This window comes from Ostrea edulis, chromosome 6 (genome assembly GCF_947568905.1).
Source record: "Ostrea edulis chromosome 6, xbOstEdul1.1, whole genome shotgun sequence".
In the NCBI taxonomy this organism is placed as follows: domain Eukaryota; kingdom Metazoa; phylum Mollusca; class Bivalvia; order Ostreida; family Ostreidae; genus Ostrea; species Ostrea edulis.
This window is the reverse complement of record NC_079169.1, coordinates 59,340,514-59,354,888: the sequence shown is the minus strand read 5'-3', so window position 1 is coordinate 59,354,888 and position 14,375 is coordinate 59,340,514. Positions and strand designations below refer to the sequence as shown.

General features: G+C 35.7%; 2 protein-coding genes across 2 annotated transcripts in view; both read left to right on the top strand.

Annotated features, from left to right (window-relative positions):
- The window catches only part of LOC125645606 (lysine-specific demethylase 8-like), a 10,339-nt gene extending 6,274 nt beyond the window's left edge, over positions 1-4,065 (top strand). Inside the window, exons 3-4 of the mRNA XM_048871215.2 lie at positions 757-899; positions 3,948-4,065. Of these exons, the coding sequence (XP_048727172.2) occupies positions 757-899; positions 3,948-4,029 (225 nt within the window). The 3' untranslated portion in view covers positions 4,030-4,065. The remainder of the gene's footprint in view (positions 1-756; positions 900-3,947) is intronic.
- An 87-nt stretch (positions 4,066-4,152) lies between these two features.
- On the top strand, positions 4,153-13,768 carry LOC125645607 (bifunctional peptidase and (3S)-lysyl hydroxylase Jmjd7-like). Its single transcript, XM_048871216.2, has 4 exons — positions 4,153-6,501; positions 10,804-10,986; positions 11,702-11,844; positions 12,408-13,768. Exons 1-4 carry the CDS (start codon positions 5,305-5,307, stop codon positions 12,487-12,489), a joined length of 1,605 nt encoding a protein of 534 aa, XP_048727173.1. The 5' UTR covers positions 4,153-5,304; the 3' UTR covers positions 12,490-13,768.
- The last annotated feature ends 607 nt before the right edge of the window (positions 13,769-14,375 follow it).

Genomic DNA, 14,375 nt, shown 5'->3' with positions numbered 1-14,375 from the left:
TCAAAAGCATCCTTGGGTGAAGGGCTTTCAAGTTTGTTCAAATGAAGGGCCATACCCCCTTCAAAGGGGAGATAATCACAAAAATGCAAAAATAGGGTGGGGTCATTTAAAAACCTTTTCAAGAACCAAGGGGATCAAAGTTTCACATGAGAATAAATAGGGAAAATCTTTAAAAATCTTCTTCTCAAGAACCACTTGACCAGGAGAGCTGAGATTTACATGGAAGATTTCTGACATAATTCAGATTCAAGTTTGTTCAAATCATGCCCCCCGGGGGGGTAGGTTGGGGCCACAATAGGGGATCAAAGTTTTACATGGGAATAAATAGGAAAAATCTTCTCAAGAACCACTAGGCTAGGAAAGTACAAATTTACATGAAAGCTTCCTGACACAGTAGGGATCAAAGCTTTATATGCAAATATATAGGGAAAATCTTTAAATATGGGCCAAGGTGACTCAGGTGAGCGATGTGGCCCATAGGCCTCTTGTATCATTACTATCTGACAGGGATGAACTTCTTTGTTTCATGACTGATCAGCTTTTTGGAGCCAAGATTAAAGACCATTTTACAGTTCATCATGACTGCATTGATGAATTAAAAATATGTTTATATTATGATTAAATTTCAAATGCACATAAGCATCATAAGAGGCACAAAGTCTAATGGCAGGTTAGCAAGATATGCATAAATTTGAACTAAGTTGACCACTATATGCTTTGTTCAAGTTAATTAAACCTTTTGCCATCCTCTCCCAGAGATTCCCATTGTTTGGAGAAACCTATCCCATGAATTGTACCATAGAGGAGGGCGATGTTCTCTACCTGCCAGCTTTCTGGTGGCATGAGGTTCAGTCGTTTCCTAACATTACAGCAGGAAGAAATCTGGCCATCAACTTTTGGTGGGTTATTTACATGTTACAATTTTGATGTTTTAAGGATATATTTGTTATGGACATGATTGTTTGTATATGGGAAAAAAAATTATGCCAAAAAAAAAAAAAGGCAATGTTGGAGAATTCAAAATGGTTATAATTTTAATCAGTTAAAGAGAGTTTTTAGCTCACCTGAGCTGAAAGCTCAAGTGAGCTTTTCTGATCACCCGTACTCCGGCGTCCGTCCGTCCGTCTGTCCGTCCGTCTGTCCGTCTGTAAACTTTTCACATTTTCAACTTCTTCTCAACAACCACTGGGCCAATTTCAACCAAAGTTGGCACAAAACATCCTTAGGTAAAGGGAATTCTAAATTGTTAAAATAAAGGGCCAGGCCACCTTCCAAAGGGAGATAATCAAGAAAAGGTAAAAATAGGGTAGGGTCATTAAAAAATCTTCTTCTCAAGAACCACTGGGCCAGAAAAAATGAAATTTATAGATAAGCTTTATTAGGTAGTGCAGATTCTAAATTGTTAAAATCATGGCCCTCGGGGGTCGGATGGGGCCACAATAGGGGGTCAAAGTTTTACATACAAATATATAGGGAAAATCTTTAAAAGTCTTCTTCTCAAGAACCACTGAGCCAGAAAAGCTGAGATTTATATGAAAGCTTCCTTATATAATGCAGATTCTAAATTGTTAAAATCATGGCCCCCGGGTGTCGGATGGGGCCACAATAGGGGGTCAAAGTTTTACATACAAATATATAGGGAAAATCTTTAAAAATCTTCTTCTCAAGAACCACTGAGCCAGAATAGCTGAGATTTATATGAAAGCTTCCTTATATAATGCAAATTCTAAATTGTTAAAATCATGGCCCCCAGGGGTCGGATGGGGCCACAATAGGGGGTGAAAATTTTACATACAAATATATAGGGAAAATCTTTAAAAATCTTCATCTGAAGAACCACTGAGCCAGAAAAGCTGAGATTTATATGAAAGCTTCCTTATATAATGCAAATTCTAAATTGTTAAAATCATGGCCCCCGGGGGTCGGATGGGGCCACAATAGGGGATCAAAGTTTTACATACAAATATATAGGGAAAATCTTTAAAAATCTTCTTCTGAAGAACCACTGAGCCAGAAAAGCTGAGATTTATATGAAAGCTTCCTTATATAATGCAGATTCTAAATTGTTAAAATCATGGCCCCCGGGGGTCGGATGGGGCCACAATAGGGGGTCAAAGTTTTACATACAAATATATAGGTAAAATCTTTAAAAATCTTCTTCTCAAGAACCGCTGAGCCAGAAAAGGTGAGATTTATATGAAAGCTTCCTTATATAATGCAAATTCTAAATTGTTAAAATCATGGCCCCCGGGGGTCGGATGGGGCCACAATAGGGGGTGAAAATTTTACATACAAATATATAGGGAAAATCTTTAAAAATCTTTTTCTCAAGAACCACTGAGCCAGAAAAGCTGAGATTTATATGAAAGCTTCCTTATATAATGCAAATTCTAAAGTGTTAAAATCATGGCCCCCGGGGGTCGGATGGGGCCACAATAGGGGATCAAAGTTTTACATACAAATATATAGGGAAAATCTTTAAAAATCTTCTTCTGAAGAACCACTGAGCCAGAATAGCTGAGATTTATATGAAAGCTTCCTTATATAATGCAGATTGTAAATTGTTAAAATCATGGCCCCCAGGGGTCGGATGGGGCCACAATAGGGGGTCAAAGTTGTTTTTGTTTTTTTTTCTTTTTTTTTTCGTTTTTTTTTTGTTTTTGTTGTTGTTGATATAGTGCAGATTCAAGTTCGTTAAAATCATGGACCCCGGGGATTGAATGGGGCCTCAAGGGGGGCATCAAAGTTTTACATACAAATTTATAGGAATAATCTTTTAAAATCTTCTTCTCAAGAACCACTGAACCAGAAAAGCTGAGATTTATATGAAAGCTTCCTGATATAGTGCAGATTATAAATTGCTAAGATCATGGCCCCTGGGGGTCGGATGGGGCCACAATAGGGGGTCAAAGTTTTACATACAAATATATAGAAAAAATCTTTAAAAATCTTCTTCCCAGAACCACTAAGCCAGAAAAGCTGAGATTTATATGAAAGCTTTCTGATATATAGTACAGATTCTAAATTGTTAAAATCCTGGCCCCTGGGGGTCAGATGGGGCCACAATAGGGGATCAAAGTTTTACATACAAATATATATGAAAAATCTTTAAAAATCTTCTTCTCAAGAACCACTAAGCCAGAAAAGCTAATATTTACATGAAAGCTTTCTGACATAGTGCAGATTCAAGTTTGTTCAAATCATGGCCCCTGGGGTAGGATGGGGCTACAAGGGGGGGATCAAAGTTTTTCATACAAATATATAGGGACATTCTTTTAGAATCTTCTTCTCAAGAACCACTGAGTCTGAAAAGCTGATATTCACATGAACAGCTTCCTAACATAGAGCAGAGCTAAGTTTGTTCAAATCATGGCCCCCTGTTGTAGGATGGGGCCACAATAGGAGATCAAAGTTTTACATACAAATATATAGGAATTTTTAAAAAAAATCTTCTTCTCAAGAACCACTGAGCCAGAAAAGCTGATATTTACATGAAAGCTTTCTGATATAGTGCAGATTCAAGTTTGTTCAAATCATGGCCCCTGGGGGTAGGATGGGGCCACAAGGGGGGATCAAAGTTTTACATACAAATATATAGGAAAAATCTTCAAATATCTTCTTCTCGTGAACCATTGGGCCAAAGAAGTTCACATTTACAAGAAAAATTTCTGACATAGTGTAGATTCAAGTTTGCGAAAACTATGGCCTCCAGGGGTAGATTGGGGCCATGATAAGGACTACGGTTTTACATGCAAATATATATAGAAAGTCTTCTGATATGGACCAAGGTGACTCAGGTGAGCGATGTGGCCCATGGGCCTCTTGTTTTGTCAGGCATTCACATTGTATGACAGTGATTACTGGTTAGAATTTAAAAAGTAGGATTTAAAAAAAGTTTTTGGTCAGTAGCATACATGTAGTTGTAATATAAACTTTTTGCATTACAGGTACGATCCATTTTTAACGAGAGAATTTCCATGCCCAGAATATCATCTTGACATTAATCCAAAATACAGACACTTGTTATGATAAAATATTGAAATTAAAGCAGTATATTGTAGAAAATTTTGGTATGTTTTTATTTATATATACACATGTACACTTGCAATGCCTATTATTTGGCCAAGGTCATCCTAGCAGGTAAAATTGTTGTCCATACCAAAACTTGTATTACAGAGATATATATAAGAAATCTGTACTTGACACAGAAGTTGCTTTGGTCCGATGATAGGCCATGACACTGAATCTAGGTCATTTGAGAAAGGTCACCGATATTGGTTTGGGTTCTTGTACAGGCCATCATTGGATTCTGATATTTGGTTTCAAAACTGGGACCTATGCTCGGAACTTAGACGGAGGTCACACCTTTTGGTAGGTGTAGCACACATAGTAGGTGTTGCACATACAAGAAATCTGCTTTAAGGCCAAGTATAGGTCCCAAATTTTATATGAGTAATAGATTTTCGCAGGAAGTTCAGCAACATACAATTAAACAATCAGCCTTCATTAGGATTAACATTTCAATCAAAACACGTACTATGTAATTTATTAGGGCCTTGTCTATAGACGGGAACCTTGTAATTATAGTGATTGAACTGTGAGTCCGTCCGTGCTAGGGTCCATGCATTGACAGTTTTCCGGACCTTTTGGTTATCTTTCAGCTATTGAATTTATATCTTGGGCGACTGTATAGAATAGACTAGTACGTGTACTACTGGTCTAGGTTGTTAGGTAATAGTAGGTAAAAAAAAAAAAAAAAAAACCTGACGGAGAACTTCAATAGATACCAAAATCTTTTTAAAGTTTGAAGGAATCCTACGGTAGCTTGATTTCAGTTGGTCGGGTGATCACGTAGGCAAACAGATTTTAATTTTTGGCTTTGTGAAATATTTTTAACAATAGTTATATTGCCTTTGCTCAGAGTTGCAGCTACTTAGAAATCATCTATATATTAGCATATTACGGTAGAATAACTTATACTGTCACTAAATGTTACAATACGCACCACAGTAACTCTAAGACGTGCTGCGATATTCGATTTCTATATATTTTCTGAGTGTTCGGAACAGGAATAGCAGTCGATCCATGCCATTGTAATTGAAGTGTTTATGCAAGTTCTACAACAGATGTGTAAAGCTCACATAGACTTTCCGCTCTATTCAAATTTAAAAACAATTGTGTAGACTTAGTCCATGATAATTTAAACGCAATCAATAATTTCTGTAGTATATTTATTCACCCATTCTAAAGTCTCTCTGCATAGAAAAGATACGTTGATAGAAGGAGTGGTGTTGGATTAAGATCATGTACAAGTATCTTTTGCTGTTTCTTTTGGATTTTTTCTATTATGTGTATGCTCTATCAGGATGCTACACGCTGGATTTCGTTCTAAGAAGAGCCAAGTCTACATGTATTGTTGCTTGTGTAACAAATGGTCGCCATCAGGCCGATCCCTGCGAGGGACAGGAAGAATTTCAACACTTAAGACAAGTGTCAATGAAGAATGCTTCAGGAATTCTGGTCGGATACATTGATGTGAATGACAAGTGGCCCGATGGAAATCGCATCATTGAAGGACATGGAAGTATTGGAGTTGGGGACCTAGTTCTTTTCCAGAAAGTCCAAAGGGATAGATCCGATGTAATACCTATCCCGTACCCCAAAAGCCTCGTTCCATTTGTGTACAGAAGTGAAGAAGGAACTACACAGCTAATGGATTTTGTAAATGATGGTTGTAATACTTACTTCTCTAACACAGGAGCTTTATCTAAACAAGGTGTTCATCGAGATGAAATTCGAAGATCAAAGTTTTTCGTTAAAAACATTTCCAATGTACAGTCAAAACATGTATTTTTTCAAACGTGTTCTGAAAATGAGGAATTTTGTTATTCGGATCGTGATTTTCAACCGCATGGCAGTATTCCTAGACTCCATGGCAGTATTCCTAGACTCCCTGAATGCGAGAAAATAGATCTTCCTGCGAGGGATGTCTTTTTTCATAAGTATTTGAAAATATCCAAGCCCGTTATATTCAAAAATGTTTTAAAAGACTGGCCAGCTTTTACAAAATGGTCGAATAACTACTTGAGAGAAAAATATGATAAATATGAAGTTCGGTTCCAGCTGACACCACAAGGCGAATACGAAAGAATCGAACCCAGAAATAGTTGGGAAAATCATGAAAAATTCAAGATTCCCCGATCACATGCAGACCATATGCTTACCCCAGATCTCGTGTTAGTGCGACCTGCCATTGAAGATAGAAATTTTTCATTTTTCATGGACAAATTGGAGGGAATTTCTAATGGATCTATTTCTAATATGTCCGTTTACTTGGAATATGCTTCCATTTCTAAGTATCTACCGGAACTGGAGGAAGATATTCGCGAGGAAATGTTCTTCGATGGCCTCTTGAAAAGGGACATGTTGAATCTTTGGCTTAGCGATGGGAAAACACTTGGGAAAACTCATTTCGATGCGAGTGATAATTTTCTTTGTCAGGTATATCGTATTTTCTTTTGTAACAAATATTAGGAAGATTTACCCCCCCCCCCCTCTCCAGTTGTGTTAAACAAAAGGGTTTGTTACTTACTCAATAGTTGTGTGACAGGATACTCTACCATAGTAATTAGTGGTGCTCAATGGAGAAAAAACTTCGCATTAAAAATGACTTGTATAGGCTTACGTCAGAACCTTACAATGTAACTGTACAAAAGTTGATATATAACGTACAATGATCAATATTATAAATCCTATTAAGAATACAAAATTAAGAATGGGGCAAACACGAACCCCTAGACACACCAGAGGTGGGAAGAGTGAGTATCTTTTGTTGACCGGTCACACCCGCCGTGAGTTATATCCTGATCATGTAAACGGAGTAATCCGTGATCAAAACCAGTATGCAAGGTGAAGATAACGAACAGTGATCAATCTCATAACTCCTACAAGCAAGACAAAATAGATAGTTGGGCAAACACGGACCCCTGGACACACCAGAGGTGGGATCAGGTGCCTAGGAGGAGTAAGCATCTCCTGTTGACCGGTCACACCCGCCGTGAGCCCTATATCCTGATCAGGTAAACGGAGTTATCCGCAGTCAAAATCAGTGTGCCAAGAACGGCATAACAATCGGTATGAAACACGTCAGACAGCATTTGACCCAATGCGATGTTGTATTGATATGTAAAGAATGGCCTAACAATTAGCAAGAAACATTTCCAACATTATTAAATATTCGACAAAGTGACGGGTTGTATTTGCAAATTAGATCATCATAACTCCTAGGCACCTTATCCGACCTCTGGTATGTTCAGGGGTCCATGTTTGCCCAACTCTTTATTATGTATTCCTTATAGAAGTTATGAGATTGACCACTGTTCGTTATCTTCACTTTTTATCATCATATCGACCGTAGAATTCGCACAATACTGACTTTAAAGAGACTGCTAAAACCCCTGTAACATCAACTTATTTGTCAGTAATTAACCTGCCTCTGCTTGAAAATTGATCATGCGCAGAACATATGTAACAGGTTTCTCGATCCTTTCAAGTAATAACAGGAACACCTGTTTGGGTTCTCGACAAGATGTTTATTCAGGAGTTACCAATGCATGAATTATTCATTGACGAAACCCTATAACAACAATGTTAACAATTTTAAGTAATATGCTATATAAAACATGAATACTATAATTTCACATAAATACTGATGTACAACCAATATACGATTATAGCATTACATGGGTGATCTATATCAAGGGAGATAACTCTATACATGTATACATCTCATATTAAATCTCCCAAGTCCTATAGACTTTAACTTCATCATAAAACTTTACAATAATTATCATTATAATATTTATTAACATTATTAATTATTGAATTAAATAAAAACCATGGTGAGCATACCATTCTATGGGAATAGGCTTGAGTGAACAATATTTACAGATGACACCAAACTGGTCTGATCTCTAAATTAATTATGATATCTACAATATCTTGTAAGTCATAAAACATACTTTTAATTTAAAATAATATCACAGTGAGACAAATCATATACATTACTATCACAGATATCTACATTATCTAAGTCTCACTCTCACTGATCATTTATTCCAGGAATGTGGCAACAAAAGGAATTTTATGCAAAATTACAGATTTAACATTTAGTAAAGGAATTATAGAATAGTTTAGCATTAGTAATAAATTATTAACTTACCATTCAAGAGGAAAAATGTCGGTCTATGTCTAGTTGTCAAAATATGTCAGATCTACTGAAATCAACTTTCTTCTTCAAAAACTGAATAAGGCTGACCACAAAGAACAGAACTCTTGGAGGGAAAATCTCCAAGACCAATCCAATGACATAAGACAAACTAAAACACCAATGAAATTAAAAGACACAAGGAACATTTGGCCAAAATATAATTATATACCCCGGACCATTACACTGGGAAAGTGACCAAATTTTATGCTTGAGTGCATGTTTAAATTACATTACCTTGCATAAGCATTTTATTCATGTGTGTAAAAAATGAACTGATTCTTTATACATACATGTATACCCATCATATCATGCAATATACATGTATAATATGAGTCTGTCACACAAACTATCGCGTATAGAATCAATTGAGAGACATAAACACCATATCCAGGTCATAATGGAATAATGCAAGATAAATATGGGAAGTTGACGATGAAGAATGAAAGGTGAAGATAACGAACAGTGATTAATCTCATGACTCCTATAAGCAATACAAAATAGATAGTTGGGCAAACACGGACCCCTGGATATACTAGAGGTGGGATCAGGTGCCTAGGAGGTATAAGCATCCCCTGTCGACCGGTCACACCCACCGTGATCCCTATATCTTGATCAGATAAACTGAGTTATCCGTAGTCAAAATTAGTGTGCCAAGAATTTAACGGTCTAACAATCGGTATGAAACACGTCGGACAGCATTTGACCCAATGATGGGTTGTATTGGCAAACTAAATCGTTATAACGACTATAGAATTTGCGAAATGCTGACTTTAAACGAGACTGTTGAAACCCCTGTACCATCAACTTGTTTGTCAGTAGCTTGTCTTGATTTTAAAAACTGACCATACGCAGAACAAGCTCTTGAGTATCGAATCAGTTGAGAGATATAAACATAAACACCATATGCAGGTGATGATAGAATACTGCTACATAAATATGGGAAGTTGACGATGGAGAAACTGAAATCACTTCATTTGTCATAAAGTTGAGTTGTTAGTATGTCCGTTAATATCTACTTTCAATCAAATATATAAGTATGAAGCAGAAGTGGACGACTCTGTGTTGTCTTTTATTTCGAGTTCCCTGGAATATATCGAATCGCATGGAAATTCCAACAGACTAAATAAGACCTAATCACCAAAGACCACGAATAAATTGTCAATGAGGAACTCTAGCATATATTTTATTTCAACTTCAGGGTACTTGTGCATGGCATCAGAGTGGTGTTTAGCAAAGTAATTTTTTTATTGGATGACTGATCACTAGATAGGAATATTTGCGTTTTCTTTGTTGAAGAAGCAACTGTCTATGATGTCAAAAAGTCTAGTCTTTAATTTGTCGTGAGGAATGGTCGTGTAAAGTGTTGAAAAGTCATACGTTTTGATGTTGTTGATTTGAGAAAAGTTTTGCGATTTCAAGTTTACTAAAAGTTCATTGAAATGTTTTAGAATCCACATTTGATTTACACCACTTCTGGCATATGTAGTCGCACATTACGTTTGAAGTTTCTCCTTCACAGCTGCTAATTTTTTTCGTGAGGAGCAAAGATAGTGGCTTGGTATAGCATTTATTGGATCCAGCAATGTATCTTTGTTTGTAAGGGGTTTTATGTAGTTTAGGAATCCAGTATAGGTACGGTAACTCATATTCATTCGACCCATTGACTGGGATATTAAATGTGTCTAAAACTGAAGCATGGTTTTGAAGAATTTCATGTTTTGAAAGGACAGTTGGAGTATAAGTACGATTACCAAAAGTAGAATCCATGCCAAGTTCGTTTAATTCACACTTGTAATAATGAGCCTTACAAACAAAGACAATGTTGTTACAAGCTTTGTCAGCTGGAACCAAAACATATTCCTCATGTCACCTATCTAATTCTTTTATCACTTCTGGTTTACTAAACAAAGAAGGATAGATGATACGTACTTTTGTTTTAATACGTCAAATGTGGGATTTTGATATTTCTTTTATACTTTTAATCTATTCTGACAATGAATCAAGTTCTTCTATTTCATATTTAGCCCATCGTCTGGCATAATTTTCGACAGAATTCAAAATAGAGTTGAAGTTCTGTCGCCAATTGAAAGACCGAATATGAAGTCTTCTCCTTTGTCATAAAATTGAGTTGTTAGTTTGTCGTTATTACATATATGTTCAGTAAAATATCCAAAACGAAGTAAATGTGGAAAACTGTGATGTTTTTTTATTTGGAGTTTCGGGACATACATTCTTTTTCTCTGATATATCATAAAACATTGTATTATTTTGAAAGCACATGCATGGTTTTTTTGTTGTTTTTTTTTTTTTTTTTTTTTTGTTTTTTTTACATATTATACAAACAACTAAAAACAACTCTAAATCTAAACGATATATATATATATATATATATATATATATATATATATATATAAAGAAAAATTATTTACCACTACACAAGATGCCGAAAATTACTTACCACTACACAAGATGCCGAAACTTATATTTTGGATTATATATATATATATATATATATCATTTCATGATATTTGTAGATAAGCGGCAAGAAGCAAGTGATTCTGTTCGATCCTCACAACAACCATCAATTATACGAAGGCCACATCCCGGAAGCCATCATGACATACAACTTTACATCTAAATCGTTTCAAAGACGTGAATTGCTGGAGACCACAGTTCATGTATGGTCGCCTGTTGACATTGCAAACCCTGATTACGGAGTAAGTGTTCTATGTATTGTAAGGACTGATACTGCAGATATTTGCACTGAAAAAGTTGGGACTATAAAGGTTTATGTACCTGAGCATTACATATTGTCTTATCTGACCGGTCGCAGTAGCTCAGTGGTAGAGGATTCGATTCGTCCCGGGGATCGTGAGATCGAGCCCCGCTCGTGCCATGGCTGCGTCAAACCTAAGCCGTTAACATAAGTAGTGATTGCTCCTTCGCCAAACGCTCGACATTTAGAGGTGAGAATCGAGGATCTTTCAGATATGACCTTAAAAACAGAGGTCCCGTGTAGCAGCAGGTTTTGGCAAGTTAACGAGTCCTCACTGCTACGGCCTCGAACGCTAAGCATAGGTCTAATAGCTGGCGACGTCTTAATATGAGTGTAAATTTTTAGACGGGACGTAAAACAAACATCTTGTCTGATTGTATTCCGGGTGATCTCTATAAAACACAGCACAAACTCGTATCTTTGTTAGAATTATCCGGAGTATGCACATGTTTTATAAACCGAATGGATCAGTTAATGGGGCGAAGACTGTTGCTGATGGAAGTACTGTATTCAGACATAACTGTAACGAGTGTTGTTTTTTTCTTTGAAGCATTTCATGCGCAACTTATATGCTCCAAGATGTAGAGATCTTTACACGTACCAAGTAAATTTTATGTGTGACTTTGTCATTAATGCTTTCTCTGTTTCCATGCCAGAGGTTTCCATTGTTTGGAGAAACCTATCCCATGAACTGTACCATAGAGGAGGGCGATGTTCTCTACCTGCCAGCTTTCTGGTGGCACGAGGTTCAGTCGTTTCCTAACACTACAGCAGGAAGAAATCTGGCCATCAACTTTTGGTAATATACTCGAGCGTAATACATGCACTTTATGTTCATATGGAAGTAGCATATTTGTATTTTGAATTCGTTTTTATTTTTGCTCGTTTTACCGATAGTATTTTTTTTATCATCGTAGATACGTTAAAGGGGCATTAGCTGTGAGAGTGATGGCAACCTTTTCCCCTCAAAGTCTCTCAATGGCATAGGAATGCATATTAATGAATAATAAAAACATCTACATGTATTTTGTACAAAAACAAGAGAAACCTAATATAACTAACGTAACCACGTTAGATAACTGCTGTTAGTGTAAAGAAATATATAAGGAAGAATTATTGTCTTGCAAGACAGTAATTATTTAATCACCAAAATTACATATTCATGTGCCTGCTTTGAGGTAAAAAGTGTTTGAAATCATTAAATACTTGTATCATTAATGAATTATATAATATTGAGCAATTTTCATTGAATTGAATTTTTGGTGACTAAATGACAGCTAATGTCCCTTTAATTGCAGTGAAATCATTGGTATGGTGTATAATTTTATTGTCTTAATGTATTACTAAACATATTTCTTTTAGGTACAATCCATTTTTAACACGAGATTATCCGTGTCCAGAGTGCCAGTTAGATGTCAATTCAGACTATAGACATTTGTTGTGACGTACAAGGATTTACCCTCTAACATTAGACTTTAACCAAGTTGTCCGGGGAACAGTAATTATATACTAGTATATATACATATATCAATTTTTATTTTCTGTTATTAACATCCATACCATGCACAACTTACATGTAATTTTTACTGTTTTATTCACAAGTGAATACTTATTTTTGTGATTTTTAATGACATGTTTTGATATTCAAATTTTTCAAAGGTCCAGTATTTTATTGCAAATTATCTCTAGTATATTCAACTTTGATTACAATATACATGAAATAAAGCCTGCATACAATTCAGTATTATCGTTTGTAAAATAGAAAAGTTCTAGGATTTGAATTAAAAGTTTGAAATACGTTTTCATATTTTTATTGGTACATTTGCAATAAAATAATTGCTGTCCTACCAGTGTTGAAAATAAAAATAAGTTGGAGTCCTATCAGTATGTAAGCCAAAATGATTAGTGTCTTATCGTATTTTGCACGGGTCCTAACTCCCCAATAAATATTGACAGGTCCTTTATATATTTCAGTAATGACACCAGTATTTAATTATTTCAACCCCCCCCTTTTTTATACCTCAAAGCAGGCCCATCATTATGTGATTTTGGTGATTGAATAACTATTGTTTTGCAAGACAATACTTCTTCCTTATATATTTCTTTACACTAAAAGTGGTTATCTAACGTAGTTTTATAAAGCTTCTCTTCTTTTTGTTCAAAATAAATGTTTTTATTAGCCATTAATATATATTCAATCATATGCCATTGAGAGATTCTGAAAAAAGGTTGTCATTATACTTTCACATCTAATGCCCCTTTAATAATACATGGACTATAATGGCATTCACATCGAGGTTGTGCTTGTGTGGTTATGAGATGATGTTGTTGCAGATTTATTTGACAAAGTTAATGCATATGAAATGAATAAAATTATAGTAGTACTATTTGTATGTAGAAACCTGCAGTTTAAATCATTGTGACTGTGTGTAGATTGATATTGTATATAGAATAACTATATAGGCCTGTATGTGTGGTTTATGTGAGAATCCCTGAATAACTACTGTCTCACTGTACAATGAATGACCAGAGTAACTACATGTATACTATTATGACGTTATAGGAAGCTAAACACTTTCATAGAATGTAAAGCCTAAAAGTATTATATATACATGTAATGTTATAGCCATCAAGCAATTTTACACTCCTCTCTGATTATATTCATTTTCATGGGAAAACTTATTATTTGTTATACTTATACTATGATAAATTTCTAAACTTTACATGTACAGATCTTTTTGTTTTAAACCAGGTGTTGAACATAATCTAGGAATCACAACCGAACCCGGGTACAACACGGATACTGTATGTCATAATTTATGTAGTATGATGAGTCCTTCTGATCCTAAGTACCATTGGCAGTGAGTTCTGTTTATAAAACAATCGAAGTTGTGCGTTGGGAGAAGCTAGACTTATTTCAGTCCCAGCATACACACAACAGGTGTTCTGTTAATCTATGGCGCATGCCGTGTGGAGCAGGATTTACCTGTCATTTTTTTTGTGCCGTATACACACTGACTTCCTGTCAAAGCATCACAAGTTGTCTGACTTTGTCGTTTCTGTCATAAAAATCTGGGTACGCGTTCTCCTGGAGAAAAACGTTGCCAATTTTATCATAAAAATCTGGGAACGAGTTCTCCCGGAGAAAATCTTTGTCATTTTATGAAATAGAAATCTAGATACGATTTCTCCTGGTGAAACACTTTGTAAGTAGAGGTACCCGGGTACGAGTTCTCTTGGTGAGAACATTTTTACATCCATCTGTTTAGAATGAAATATTTATATATAGTATGAATCTAAAGATTTTGTACCTAGATTTCTTTGATACGA